We start from the raw sequence: 14237 nt of genomic DNA, 5'->3' as shown, positions 1-14237 counted from the left end.
GATTGTAAAGTTTTAAGAGGGAGTAATTTTCAGTTTCATGGTTCCATGGTTAGTCGCTACTGACTTCGCCACTTAAAACTGGGCACAAACAATGTTTAGGAGCCAAAATGGAATTCTGCATAAGCAAAGCAGGTCCTGCCCCTGCACGGGGCTGAAGCATCCCATGTCCCATATGACAGGGTAAAGGACCTGTTGGCCTGTATCCCTTGCTCTGTTTCCATAGAAGTCATTACCAAGTGTCCCGTCCTTGAAATCATGCAGAAGAACAAAAAAAAACTATTTTGTTTTAAAATATGTGAAAGGAACATGAGAACAAATGACACTTATGTATCATGCCAGGAGAGTCAAGTCAGGCCCAAAGCTAATTCTCGAAGGAGGTGGAGAAATGACTCAGCACTGAAGAGCCCACACTGCTGCTCTTCCAGAGGTCATGCATGGGTTTTGTTTTCAATACCTAAGGCAGGGCAGCTCATGACCTCCTGTAACTCCAGCTCCAAGGCACCCAATGCCTATTTCTGGGCTCTGCGGCCATGGCACTCACGTTGGCAAACCCATACACAAGACACAGGCGTATACACACTTAATTAAAAATAAATAAATAAAATGTTTAAAGAAATTGGTTTTGCCAATTAGATGGCAGAGAATGTCTTTCTACACACTGTTTTTATTCCACAGAGAAATACCAAATAGGATGGAAGTTCCCATCATACAACAGCTTTAACTTCTGTAGGATTCATGAGACAACAGAACAAGATATTTCCTGATCAAACCTAAAACATCAACACTAGCTTTCTGTCACTGTGTCCTAAAGTTGGATTCATGTGTATTAAGTGTGACCACCACCATACCCAAGGACCCTCAGTATAAAGAAACAAAGTGGTTGACAAGAAGGGAGGAACCATTGGATGGAACACAGGGCCCCCAATGGAGGAGCTAGAGAAAGTACCCAAGGAGCTGAAGGGGTCTGCAACCCTATAGGTGGAAAAACAATATGAACTAACCAGTACCCACCAGAGCTCATGTCTCTAGCTGCATATGTAGCAGAAGATGACCTAGTCAGCCATCATTGGAAAGAGAGGCCCCTAGGTCTTGCAAACTTTATATGCCCCACTACAGGGGAATGCCAGGGCCAAGAAGTGAGAGTGGGTGGGTGGGGAGCAGGGTGGGGAGAGGGTATACGGAACTTTCGGGATAGCATTTGAAATGTAAATAAAGAAAATATCTAATAAAAAAAGGGAGGAACCCTTATATAACTAAAAATACGATTTCTAAAACCATTTTCCCATTTTTTTCAAGAGAAGTCAACTATTAGCTTTAGTAATTTAAAGCCATGCCTTTGTACCTAACTAACCTAAAAAAAAAAAAAAAAAAAAAAGTTAATTTGGGCATGGTATCAAACATACAAAAAAGTTTTTTCTCTCCAGTTGTAAGCAGTTATAAAAAATTCATCAGTAGTCCTTAAAACAAATTCTAAACCATCATTTATGCATGGTGTAAAACAACTCAAAAAATAAAGATAAAACTGATAATTCACTGGACAGAAAAAAAGTCAGCAGTTTCGTATTCTCGAGGAACAAGTTCCTTGAATATTTTGCCAAGCCTCCTGACGAAGATCAGCTCTCCATATGTTACTGTGGCAATATTCTCTTCCCTAATGCATGTGATTAAGAATTGATTTCCTGAACCATAAAATCTGTAAGGCTTCTACAACAGGAGACTGTGAAATGTAAATGTAGTCACAGAAACACCCTTTACCCGAGTCCTCAAGAAGACTGGAAAGAAGAGATTTTTCTTTCTTTTTTTTTTTNGGGCTCTTAAAAAACAACAACAACAACAACAAAAAAAAAAACTTTTTACTCCAAAGGGGAAATCTAGGGCATAAAGACAATCACATTTATTTTATTTTTTAAGATCAGACACCTCAGAAGAGGGCATCAGATTTCATTACAAGTGGTCGTGAACCACCATGAGATTGCTGGGATTTGAACTCAGGACGTTCGGAAAAACAGACAGTGCTCTTAACCTCTGAGCCATCTCTCCAGCCTGACAATCACATTTAAACAGAACTAAAGACCAGCAGTGTGCTTACAAAGGTCCTTTGGTGGCTAATATTTGGGCTTCAGGATCTAGGCTCTAGGGGGCGTGGGCAACCCCACCTTTCTGCCTCTGCTATCTACAGGACTCAGCTTATCTAGTCAGCTCAAGCCGTTGTCTATGGAGGTTATTCCAGGGTCCTGGAGTCTCCCATGTGCTGTTATCTCCACTGCCACTGAGGATACACTGTGGGCTGATGGCTGATGTCAACGGTGCCAAGTCTCAGCTTCTCTCCATGACCATCTCCCATCGTGGAGTTTCCACTGCTTCTGAGGCTGCACCTTCACCTCAACGCCATGCTCCGGCTGCTCTCTGGGACCCCTTCATGCCTTCAAAATCCGCACCCCTGGGAGGGTCTTACAGATTAGCAAGTTTGACAGGCAGCACAAGGTACAGCCTTGACCCCTTCTGGACCACAGCTTCTGTGAGCTGACCCTGAAGAACGACTTCCTGGAAACTTTCACTGCAAGGATGCTGGTCTCTTATTTGTCACAACTGACTTTTCAGCCCAGTAAGGCAAAGGTTTCATTTTCTCAGACTCTTTATCACAAAAATATCACACAAGACAGGCTGTAGCACACTTTCAATCCCTGCACTTGGGAGGTAGAGGCAGGTAGATCTTTGAGTTTGAGGCCAGCCTGGTCCACAGTTTGTTCCAGGACAGCCAGAGCTACACAGTGAGATCCTGTCTCAAAAATAAAATAATAAAAATTTAAAAATCACACAATGAAATACCAGTGTGTTCAAGGGACTCTCAAGATCCTAACACTATCTTTTTCTTCTGAAAATTCTTACCTTCATGGTTCCCACAACAGCTCAGTAAGCTCTGAACACTTCCAACTCAAAAATTCCAAAAGCTTCAACAATACATCCTACATCAAACCAACATAGGCAGGTCTATCTCAACAATTCCCCACATTTCTGGTACCAATCTCTGTCCAGTCGGGTCAACTACAGATTTCTCTCCTCACCCCACCCCCGCTGTGTGTGTGTGTCTGTGTGTGTGTGTCTGTGTGTGCCCCCATCTATAGGTCAATCTGGTATGTATAGGTCTATAACAGAGAAAAAACAGACATCTTAGCCCTCAAGATGATGAAGCAAGAGGATTACAAGTTTGAGGCCATGGCCAGAGCTACAACCCAGAGAATAGCAGAAAATATTCACCTTTTTTTTTTTTTTTTTTTTTTTTTGAGATGGTCCCTGCTCCCCTACCCACCCACTCCCACTACTTGGCCCAGGCCTTCCCTTGTGCTGGGTCATATAAAGTTTGCAAGACCAAGGGGCCTCTAGAAGAGATTTTTCTAAAACACCATATCATACTCTCTTTGGACATGTTTTGGGAAACCTGTTATCTCTTTCCTGGGTACCACAAACCAAAATTCAAGCAAGATATTCTTTTCCCCTCAAGGTATGAACACCTTCTCCAAAACTCCACGCACTGGCAGAATTTCTATAAACCGCATCAACCAATTAACCAATCTTAGATGACGCTAACTGCATTTTTAGTTATGTTTAAGTATCTACTTGAGCCAAGCTATCCAAGAAGGATATTAAGCTATTAGGCTGGAGGTGGCCAACAGTGCTTGCTGACTGCAAAAGGTCAATGTGAATCCCAGCATCTCCATCAGAGGATTGGGGCTTCTTTCTCTATGTCCAAGGTCAACTTAAAGGGCCAGCAAGACTGAGACATAACTGAATTGTAATCTTAATTCAATCAACCTTCCAGTAAATTATGTTACATGATCAGCTGTTTCTGTAAGTTGACAAGAACTTTCCCAGAGTCATTCCCTACCAGGCAGAAAAAGAAGAAAGTCTAGCTGTTCAGGGTTGATTTGAAAGCAGCTTTCATTCCACATCCTCTTAACCAGGCAGCATTTCTTTCTACCATTAGGCATAACTTTTTGCCTCTTTCAGTGGTGTTTTGCAGAAGGGAGATCAGCAAAATCTTCAAGTGTAATAAGATGGCTCTCAGAGAAAAACCCCCAAATGGGCTTAATGAAAAAGGCCAAATTACTTCCCATGGTCAAAGTTAATAACAAGGCTCTGTATTGGGCCATTATGGGGAATTCAGTTAAACCAAGTGTTAATGATGAACAACTGCCAAGGGGAGGGAAGATGGTCAAGAAAAGGCCACGCAGATGTGAACTGTAAATCTCTGCTCTCGTATGTTCTTTGAGGACCATTCAGACAGCCCCCTTGGTGCCGCAGTGACCTTGGCGCATGAGCTGGGCCACAACTTCGGGATGAACCATGACACACTGGAGAGGGGCTGCAGCTGCAGAATGGCCGCGGAGAAAGGAGGTTGCATCATGAACCCCTCCACGGGGTAAGTACCAGGCTCCAGTGGCCTGAGAGTCCGCTGTACACGTGGTGAATCGTGCGCCGAGAAAGGTCTTAGCCAAAGAGGATAACACCCCCGGCCCAGCTGTCTGACTAGAGAATCTGCAGAGGTTTCCTGAAAGAAATCCACGCACAAGTGGCAAGAGTGGACTGTATGCTCTTGGGACTCATGGACAGCCAGCTTCAACAGCTCACGACATAACGGCTGGCCTCTTCTCTGGGAAGCAGTGGGGATAGATGCGGTTATTTACAAGTCACATATTATCCTGCAGTCTCAGCACGTTTCTGATTCGAGCATAGTTTCAACTGATACTGGCCAGAGAGGAGCCAGGCTTCCGAGGGTCTTGAGAATCTACCCTTCAGAATTGAAACATGCCCTCCAGGGTCTCCTTCTAGAGCATGCTAGGTAGAAAGGTGCCTTCAATTCTGGTTGGATGGAGATGGGTTACAGTATCCCATGCTAACAGATCACTTCACCCAACCTTTGGGACTTGAATGAAATGACTTTCTAGTCCCACTATGGAAGACCTTGAGTGAGGTAGACACAGATGTCCCCGGGAGAGATCAAGATGCAGATGTCCTCTGACAACTCTGAGAGTCTGTCCCAGACTGGACAAATCAGTGGCAGGCTGAACTAGGCAAGCTTAGAAAGAAGAAACCTATGGTGTTTATGGTCCCTTGTCCCCTTATATTAAAATCTGAGAGCCTGTAGGCGCCTCTATCATGGAGATTCCCCAGCCAAGCCTGCTGTGTACGTTTGTTGAATTTGTGGCAGTAGGAGCAAACAGTGTTGATGGGATGACCTAACTGAGCTCTGGATAACCGGGCTCTGTGATGCCTTGCTGTCAAGACAATGCCATCCTGGGAGGGCGAACACTCACCTATGAGCTTTGAAGTCCCAGAAGAGGGAAGGATTGCTGAAGAGTGCAGTCTTGCCTTTGCAAAGCACATGGAGAAGGGTTCCTTACCAGTTTGTAAGACACCAATCAAGTCTTGGCTGAACCACCCAGCCCATATTAAAGCATTGCCACCTCATGTCAGCCTCTGCTCTGGTGCCCTGCATCACAGCAAGTCACCACTGCCTCGAGTCACTCTCACTGGCACTCAGACCCTGCAGGGGCCACCTTTCTGTCCATGCTTCTGCCTAAGCATAATTCAGCGGAGTCATGGAGACCTGGGTTCGTGATGACAAGAACCAAGAATCTGACTGAAAGTGAGAAGAGTTTAAAGCAACACTATCAGGGAGCTGTAAGCATGGCCCACAGGCTACATGCAACCTAAATAGAGATGAGTTTGGCTTAACACAAAATCATACACCCACTCAAAACATGATGAGATATTTCTTTTTGCAGTTTTATTTTTACAACTCAGTGGTGTCGTTCTCAAGTGCAAACTTTACAGATGGCATCGTGTCACAGTGTCAAAGGGTTAGATATGCCTGCTAGAGACTAATGAGTGTTGCTATCTGAAAGGAAGGCTGGCCACCCTAACACATAACGTTCTCTCTATACAAATCCAAACAGAGGGGAAGAATCAACTGAACAGTTAGGGAAAGGAGCCACTGCTTAGGGTGTAAGGTTGGTCTTAAGACCTGCACGCACCTTCTGGCTCACTATCCAGGAAGCCTAGATAGTGCCAGTTTCCCTGGGTATCATGCCCCCAAGTGGCTCAGAGTGGGACTAGCAGGAGTTGGCCTGCAGCAGGGTGATCTTTGTTTCTTCTCATTTTTGATGAACTCATTCAGAGGACAGATCACATGCTCTCTGTGTTTCATCCCCATGATTATCCCACAGACACTAATACATCCACCCACACACCTCCAGAAAAGGTCCCCACTGGCCAACTGACTGTGTTGCCAGCTGACATTGCACTAGCCTTTTAACTTTTGATAAGAGAAAAAATGGAAGAGGAGAGTCCAGATAGAGCTCTCTGGGTTGACTGAATAAATCATGTCATTCCAGTTCTGACCTGCTTGTTCGAATGACCCGATTGTTCTCCTGCCCACAGGCAGAGGAGCAAACCCTGGGCCTTTCTGAGCCTTGTTAAGCAAAATACCTAAATCCATCTGTATCTCTTTTCTGCCTCCCAGCCAGCCACCCACTTATCCTCTTGAATAGAAAGCACTGTCTGAGGAAGACCCTACAGCCCTAAAGATTATAGACATCTGCAGGCATGCTCTCTAGCACTCTTGGGGTCTTGTGTGAGGTCCTTCTTGCTGGCAGATGTCCACAGCAGTGCTGAACAGTGCTGGCCAAAATCACCCTAGAGCTATCTGAACACCTCAGGTAGAAATGACATTGTTAAGAGCTTGGCAAAACATTTTGAAGGCTTCCCCACCACACCAGGGGCTTTCTAATAGCCTTTACTTGATTTATTCCTTATTAGCAATGTCAGAGTTTTTTTCTCTTTTGCTGAGCTTGTGTTTTTTGTGTAAATCTTTTTCTATTTGGTTTCCATGTGTGATCCCACATCCTTGTCCAGAGAATGGCGTTCTTCATTTTCTCAGATGGAGAGCAACTTCCTAAGCAAGTGGATGAATTAATCACAAAAGCCCATAGTGAGGTGGGGGGGGAGCCAAGAGGCCCAGACAATCCCCCATCATCCATCACCTAGGGTGGAATTTCCCAGGCTGATCCAGCATTATCTCACAGTGGTGGTTCCCTTGCCTCATGGGGTCCCTGGGAGAGGAGGGGGAGTGGATTGGATGAGATCATGCGCCTCTGTAAATTATAAATCACTCTCCAAAGACAAAGGAGGATTAGTGTCATTTAGTTCACGGAGACAGCAAGCACAGAAGTTGGATCTTTTTCAAAATTCCCATTGCTCAGTGGGTAGGACCTCTGGTTACTATGGCTGATTTTAAACCAATCCAGATCCAAACGCCAGCCTTCCTCTTGACTTTTCCTCCCTGCTGATTGACCCATGGGTGACTAGTGTTAAAAAATGCTGGCTAATTGAAGTCTGAGCCTGAAGGAGACCCAGAAAGAGTGAGATTAATATCAGATTTGATAGTAAGGGCTCAGAATCAAAAAGAAACAAATACCAGAAATGGACTAAAGGGTATATCCTGTAGAGAACCTGGTTTTCCCTTAACGTAGCATTCCTGTATCCTAACTCTAAAATCATGGTCCAACCCTCACCCCTGACAAATGGAACTGGAAGGCCTATAATACAAGCATGGAGCAGTATTGTGCAGACCAGAGTGCCGGATTTCCTTGCATACAGCAGCACTAGCTAGAGGGTGTTTCCCTATGGCTTGTCTTATTAATTACCAGGAGCCCATGAGTGAGTGTATTTTATGTCTTGAGACTAAGCATTTAAGACCTGCCATGAATATTACTCTTTGACATATGTGGTGTCTAGAGGTTCGTGTGGGAGTCAAACTCAGCAGTGTCCATCTATGAGGGAGCTCCTTGAAGTTCTTGGTCTTTCTAGGGTGGGTGGAATCACCTTGAGCGCATTCATGGGAATAAGGATAGAGGGGTACTGAGAACATTTGTAGAGTTAGCATGATAGTAAGTATAACTTACTACAGTGGGGAAAATAAGATTTACATTCAAAAATAGAGTTGATTGGTTCTCTAATTTTTACAGGAATTATATTGAGAGCTGGGCGCTTAGGCTGTCTGAGAGGAATGCCCCAGAATAGGCCACACAGTGTGCTCTTTGATGAATGTTGAGTATACACCCATAACAGGGCAGACTCATATCTGTTTGGTTCCCATTATGATCCCACATTCCTGTCCTGAGAGTGGTGTTTTTAATTTTCTCAGATGGAGAGCAACTTCCCAAGCAAGTGGGTGAATTAATCACAAAAGCCCCAAGTGATGGGAAAGCCAAGGGGGATTTGTTTCATTGTGGTAGAAACAGATGAGAAAACCAGCCAACCAGACTCCTGCAGGTTGGAGTCCCATAACTGGTCAAAGTGACTATTTAATGATCAGCCATAAGTGGGCCATGTACATCAGCCCCTCTGAGGCTCAGGGAACACCAATCAGTAAGAAGTGGAAAGAATTGAACAAGCAGGAAGAAGCTGGGGAAGGGTAAAGATCGCTGACATCTGAGCTTGACATGGCTCTTTCGCTCTTGAACTCACAGTAGCTGTGATGGCCTGAACAGTATCTGCACCATGTAGGATCCAACAACATCCCACACATGGAATAGAAGAGGCTCATGGGACCCCGCCCCTCCGTGGGGTTTTATCTAAGTAGTTAATGAGGTCGATGAAGGAAAGAAAGGCATTTTCATTAGGGGTGCGTCTACAGATAAGATGTCTTTGATATGAACAAACGTTTACCCACACCCCCATATGCCACCCTAATGAAACTCACTGGGTCACTAAACAACAACAACAACAACAACAACAGCAACAGCAACAGCAAAAAGAAAATATTCAAGTCCAAAAGGGGCTACAAGGAAGGACTAGGGGAAGTTCTAGGGGTAGAAGATGAAGGGGGTATGATCAAATTATGTACATATATGAAAATGTCATAATAAGTGGGGTAGTGCTGGCACATGCCTTTAATATCAGCACTTAGGAGGCAGAGCAAGGAGGATCTCCCAATTCAAGGCCAGCCTGACCCACATAGGTAGCTCTAGGACAGCCAGGACTTACATGGGAAAACCCTGTCTCTGTCTCTCTCATACACACACACACACACACACACACACACACACACACACAGGAAAGAAAAGAAAAGAAAAGAAAAGAAAAGAAAAGAAAAGAAAAGAAAAGAAAAGAAAAGAAAAGAAAAGAAAAGAAAATGTCAGAAAAAACATCATAATAAAACCTACTATTTATAATTAACCTATGCTGGGGAGATGGCTCAGTCAAGTACTTGACGCACAAGCACTGAGAACTTGCCCTCGTATCCACAAAACCCAGTTGTGAAGCTGAGCACAGGACGAGAGACCTATAGCCCCATGCTGGGTGAGTTCAGGTTCCCAGCACCCTCTTACAAAGCTGAGCAGAGTATCTGGGACCTATAGTCCTAGTGCCAGGGAGATTCTAGTGATTTCTAAACAGCTAGTCTGGCCAATTAGCAAGCCCAGGCTCAGTGAAAGGTGCTGTAAACACTGGAGACTGTTTGAGGTAAATACCCAGTGTTGACCTCGGTACCCCCATTCACACGCATGCATGCACACTCATACATTTGTTGATTGACTCATGTTTCATAGAACATTCATGGTAGTAGGAAGACAGGCAAGGGATCTGGAGGGGATGATTGAAAGAGGCACAGCTCTGATAGAAGATTCTGTAGGTATGGATGAGGAGTGTCTCACCTCTGAGCATCTTATCTACTTGCCTGAGTAGACCTGGGTACCACAGCATCCATCGGTAGGAATTTGTAAGTCCCTCTGAGACAGTGCTTCTTAACCTTCCTAATGCTGTGACCCTTTAATACAGTCCCTCATGCTGTGGTGCCTCCACACCATAAGATTAATTCATTGCTACTTCACAATTGTAATTTTGCTACTGTTATTGCTCATTAATGTAAATCTCTGATATGTAGGAGATCTGGTGGGGGTTGCAGCTCACAGGTTGAGAACCACTGCTCTAAGAGGCAGAGAAATCTTCAAACCCAATTGTGGTACTACATTTCGAATCTTCCCCAAAGTGACCAATAATTTAATTCCCTGTGTACAGGGAGCCAGAGTTGAAAGGGGGCCAGCTGAGAATGCATGGGGAGCAAAGGTCAGCCTGAGCGCCTTAGAGGGATTGAGCAGAAGTGAGGCCATCCTCTCCCTGAGCGTTTCCAGCTCATCCCAAGCTACGGAAATTCTCTTTGAAGGATTTGCCTGGAAAAGCATGACAAGAGGATAGAATGAACAGTGGTTTCCTGTGAAAGCTCCCAGGGACTGATAAGAAGCACCAGAGCCCACGAGTCATCAACATAGAATGGGCACCCCATCCAAACCTACCCCCTTCCAAACTCCCAGCAGCTGTGTACGATCACAGCACACTCTGGCCATGGAGGGATTTGCAAAGATGGGGCTGAAGGCACTTAAGTCTCTGAATCATCTCATCTGAGGATGAGGGGGCTGGGAGGGTGGGGGTGGTTCTCACTGAAAAGTTTTGTAAAAATCTTCATTGTTTTTCTTTTCCTCAAAGTGTTGGGATAAATGATAGAAATCTTTATCCAAGGGAAAGGGGAAGGGGAGAGCCTTAGTAACAAAAGGAGGACCCCAGGAAGATGAAATGTGACTGGTCCAATCAATTTCATTATCCAGCTGGCAACCTTGAGTCAGGTCCATCCTGACTTTAGTTTAGGAGGGAATGGCCTGGAGGGAAGATAAACACATTGGGAAGACCTCATTAGTGTACCACATGCTCCTGTTTACTGCCTGGGTAAGTAGATATAGCTTACTGGGAAATAAAAAGGGTTGTCTGCAGTTAGTTCAGACTTCAAATACTGTCTGATAGGTACACAGGGCTTAGCAGAATGTCCTTTTCTCTCAGGCTGGACACTGTATACGCACTGCTCCTTGAGCTTCCAGCCCAGGGGAGATGACACAGGAAGTGTGCCATCTACCTCCATAGATGGCACTTGTGCTGTCCTGGGTCAGGGAAGGAGACACAAGTGTGTCCATTTTAGTGCTCAGAAATCTAACAAGCCACCAAGTTTCTGTATCATCCGAGCAGAAGCCCAGGGATCTAAAGCTGTGTCACCTCCTAATATTTTAGCCACATGAAAGTACTCATATCCATATTTGGACTTTGTGTAAGAACAAAGGCCCTTCTGAGGACAAAGTATCCCTATGCAAATTCTGGGAGGCAGAAGACAGCCCCGTTTGAAAATGGTTAAGTCTACAAAACTTCTTCAAATTACATCACTACAGCAGATGCAATTGCCTGGCATGGCCTCTTTAATCCAGCACTTTATTTGTAAAGACATTCCAGCTGATGTTCTACCTGACCCCATTCCCTCCCAGGCATGAGCCCAGCATGGCTTCCTGCTCTTTCTAGAAAGTAGTACAAAGGTTTTTACATGAAGGCAAAGGTAACTTCTGGGCCTCTCTACAACTGTGCCATCCAGAAGGAACCATGTTATGCTCCATAAGGTCAGACATTTGTTTTATCCATTGCTGAATCCTCAGCACCTGAGTAGCACCCAGCGTGTACTACAACTACTATTTCCTGGGTGACAGGGTGGGTGTGTTGGCGAGCAGATTGATGGGTCGGGGGTAAGTACAGAGATATAAACTGATGCATAGATGGGTGGATAGGTGAGTAGGGAGGGAGTGGGCAGGTAGGGATGGGGTAGATGGGTGAGTGGGTGAGTAGATGGGTGGGTAGATGAATAGATGGATAGGGGATTGGAGTGATGGGGAAATGATGGGTGAGTTGGAGATGTGTGGATGGTTGGGTGGTGGATAGGGGAATGAATGGATAGTTAGATTGACAGGTTGGTAGATAGGTGGATGGATGATGGGTGGGTAGGTGGCAGATAATGATTGCATGTGTAGATGAATGGATAAGTGGCAATTAGTGCACAATCATTTGTTTCCTATTTTAGTGACTAAAGCTCTAGAGGAAAACCTGAATGACCATCATCATTTTACCAAATTTAGCACTTGTACAACCTCCATTTTCCTTTTCTGTGTGCACCACATCTTTATACAGCAGGATTACAACCACTTACAAGAATGGACTCGATACAATCAGTAGAAAAACTTACAAAAACTAAAAGTAGGGGCTGAGTAATCACCCAGGATGAGAAGGCCAAGCCTGTAGCTATTCTGTATGCACTCCATGGAGAGCAAGGAGATGAGAGAAACTTGCTTTGCAAATGTGGAGGGTCTTCCCAGTGGGGCTTTTCCTGGAAGAATGCCAAAAAACACGTACAGTCTAACAGTTCTAGGACACATGACCAAAACCCCCATCACCCTGACTAGACCTCACTCCACTGCACAAAGAACTCTGGCGTCTTTCTCCTGCTTCTTGTCACAGCCCTGAGAATGCAGACACACTCATCTCCCTCTGTTGAATGAGAAGACTTCAGGTCAGGGAGGACACAGGCCCAAGCTCCTTGCTCCAAGCCCAGTCCTTTGCCCTTTACCAGGTGCCAGTGAGCTTTGGGGCCTCGAGCTCTCGGGACTTGGGAATGAAAGAGAGAGCCTCTCCCAATTCCTGTGGGAACCCATTTAAGAGACAACCAGCGGGACCAGGGCAGGATGTGCACCCCCTCCACCCAGCCCCTTGTGTCAGGTCCTGTCTGAGGAGCCTCAAGGCTTGTGCCTGGGGTTTGGGGGAAGAAACTCCCAACAGCTCTCCCAGGCCTAGAGAATGAAGAAGATGACAGGCTTCTGTTCAAAAGCCCTGCGTTCAGTCCCAGCTCTGCATCCCATCGGTCCCAGGACGGCTCCTCGCCTCTCTGAACTCCTGTGTCTTCAACTGAAAAGCCACAGTGATAAAAATTGACTCATGGGATATCAGGGGGGGAGGCTTATTAAGAAAATGGTGGATACTGTCAGCGTTTCTAAGCCCCCTAAGTGTAAAACCATAAGTTTACATGGCGATTCTATCAGACTTCTGAATGAAAGCAAGGGCAATCAACCAGAGCTGCCAACATCACCAGCCGGCCCAACTCAAGGGCCCACTTGGTCACGCCTGAGTTCTGTGCCTGGGGATGAAAAGGTTTTATGCAGAGGTACAGTTGCAAAAGACCTAAAGGCTTTTCTGACAATGGCCCTGGAATCTGAGGTTTAAAAGCTGACTGAGGTAAACCCACCCAGTTGTGACTTCTTGCACTTTCTCACTGTAGGAGGACCTAAGTCCTACAGGAAGAGAAGTCGGAGTGAATGCAAAGCTGGTTCTTCCATGGGGACAACAGAGGACAGGCTCCACATTTCAAAGGACTGGGCTGTTTCTTAAAGTCTATCTTTGCATGTTATGTGAGTGTGGTCCACAGTGAGCTCCATGCCTGGAGAAAAGATGGGAGGACTTGAAGATCTTGCTCCTGGAAGATGAGCTTCAGGGGAAATATGGGGAAAGCTATGGGAAATTGAAAACGAGGGGAGGCTGGTAACTCCTTCTAAACAGTGTGTTCTTGTGCCTGGTCTGTAGTTGGCTGGCTGGCTGGCTGGCTGGTTGCTTGGTTGCTTGGTTATGCTTCTAAGTCCTGTTTTGTTTGCCTTTAGAACTCAGAACTCATTTTGTTACCCAGTGTGGACTAAAGTGAGAGAGAGAGTGTGTGTAACTCTTCTTCATTTGGCTTTGCAGTTTTACAAGGTTGCTGTATTCTGGCCACAGTCATGATGGATTCTGTACCATCTCTGAATGTTTCTAAACCCAAGAAAGAGCAAGGCAGGCAGAGGCATCTTTGCTTAAGTTGCCTTAGGGAAGATACTGTGAGATTACCCTGAAAACATTGGGGGGTTTGGTTGGAGTTCTGATGTCTTCATCCTTAGAGTGGGAGGTGATGAGCCCCACTTTATAGATATAAAACTGAGGCTCAAGGTAGTGCTAACAGGCAGGTCCTCAGACATACTCACTCTGGTTTTCTTCCTCCACACCTCCCAGAGGAAGAACATACCAGATCTGCTGTGCTGTGGCTTCCATCTCAGTCTGCAAATAAAATGGCAGTGGGAAGCTCCCAGCATCCTATTTTCCAGGAGCTGTTGAGTAGCTCTTTACAGTGATGTCATATCTCCTCAGTGAACATGTGAGTTTGGAGTTTGGTTGTAGTTGTTGTTGGGTTTTCTGATCTGGGGTTTTGTGTTTGATATGTATAGTCTTGCCTGGAGAAGATTGTTTTTCCCATGCTCAGCATCCCATAGTTGCCCATAGTTCTTGGACTAGAG

At 45.3% G+C, this 14237-nt stretch overlaps 1 protein-coding gene across 1 annotated transcript in view; it reads left to right on the top strand.

Moving 5' to 3' along the window:
* The window catches only part of Adam12 (ADAM metallopeptidase domain 12), a 324955-nt gene that overhangs the window by 247658 nt on the left and 63060 nt on the right, over positions 1-14237 (top strand). Inside the window, exon 11 of the mRNA XM_021194809.2 lies at positions 4272-4420. Within this exon, the coding sequence (XP_021050468.1) occupies positions 4272-4420 (149 nt within the window). The remainder of the gene's footprint in view (positions 1-4271; positions 4421-14237) is intronic.

Source organism: Mus pahari, chromosome 1 (assembly GCF_900095145.1).
Source record: "Mus pahari chromosome 1, PAHARI_EIJ_v1.1, whole genome shotgun sequence".
Lineage (NCBI taxonomy): Eukaryota > Metazoa > Chordata > Mammalia > Rodentia > Muridae > Mus > Mus pahari.
Note: the sequence above shows the minus strand (reverse complement) of the source record. Positions and strands in the feature narration are given on the sequence as shown.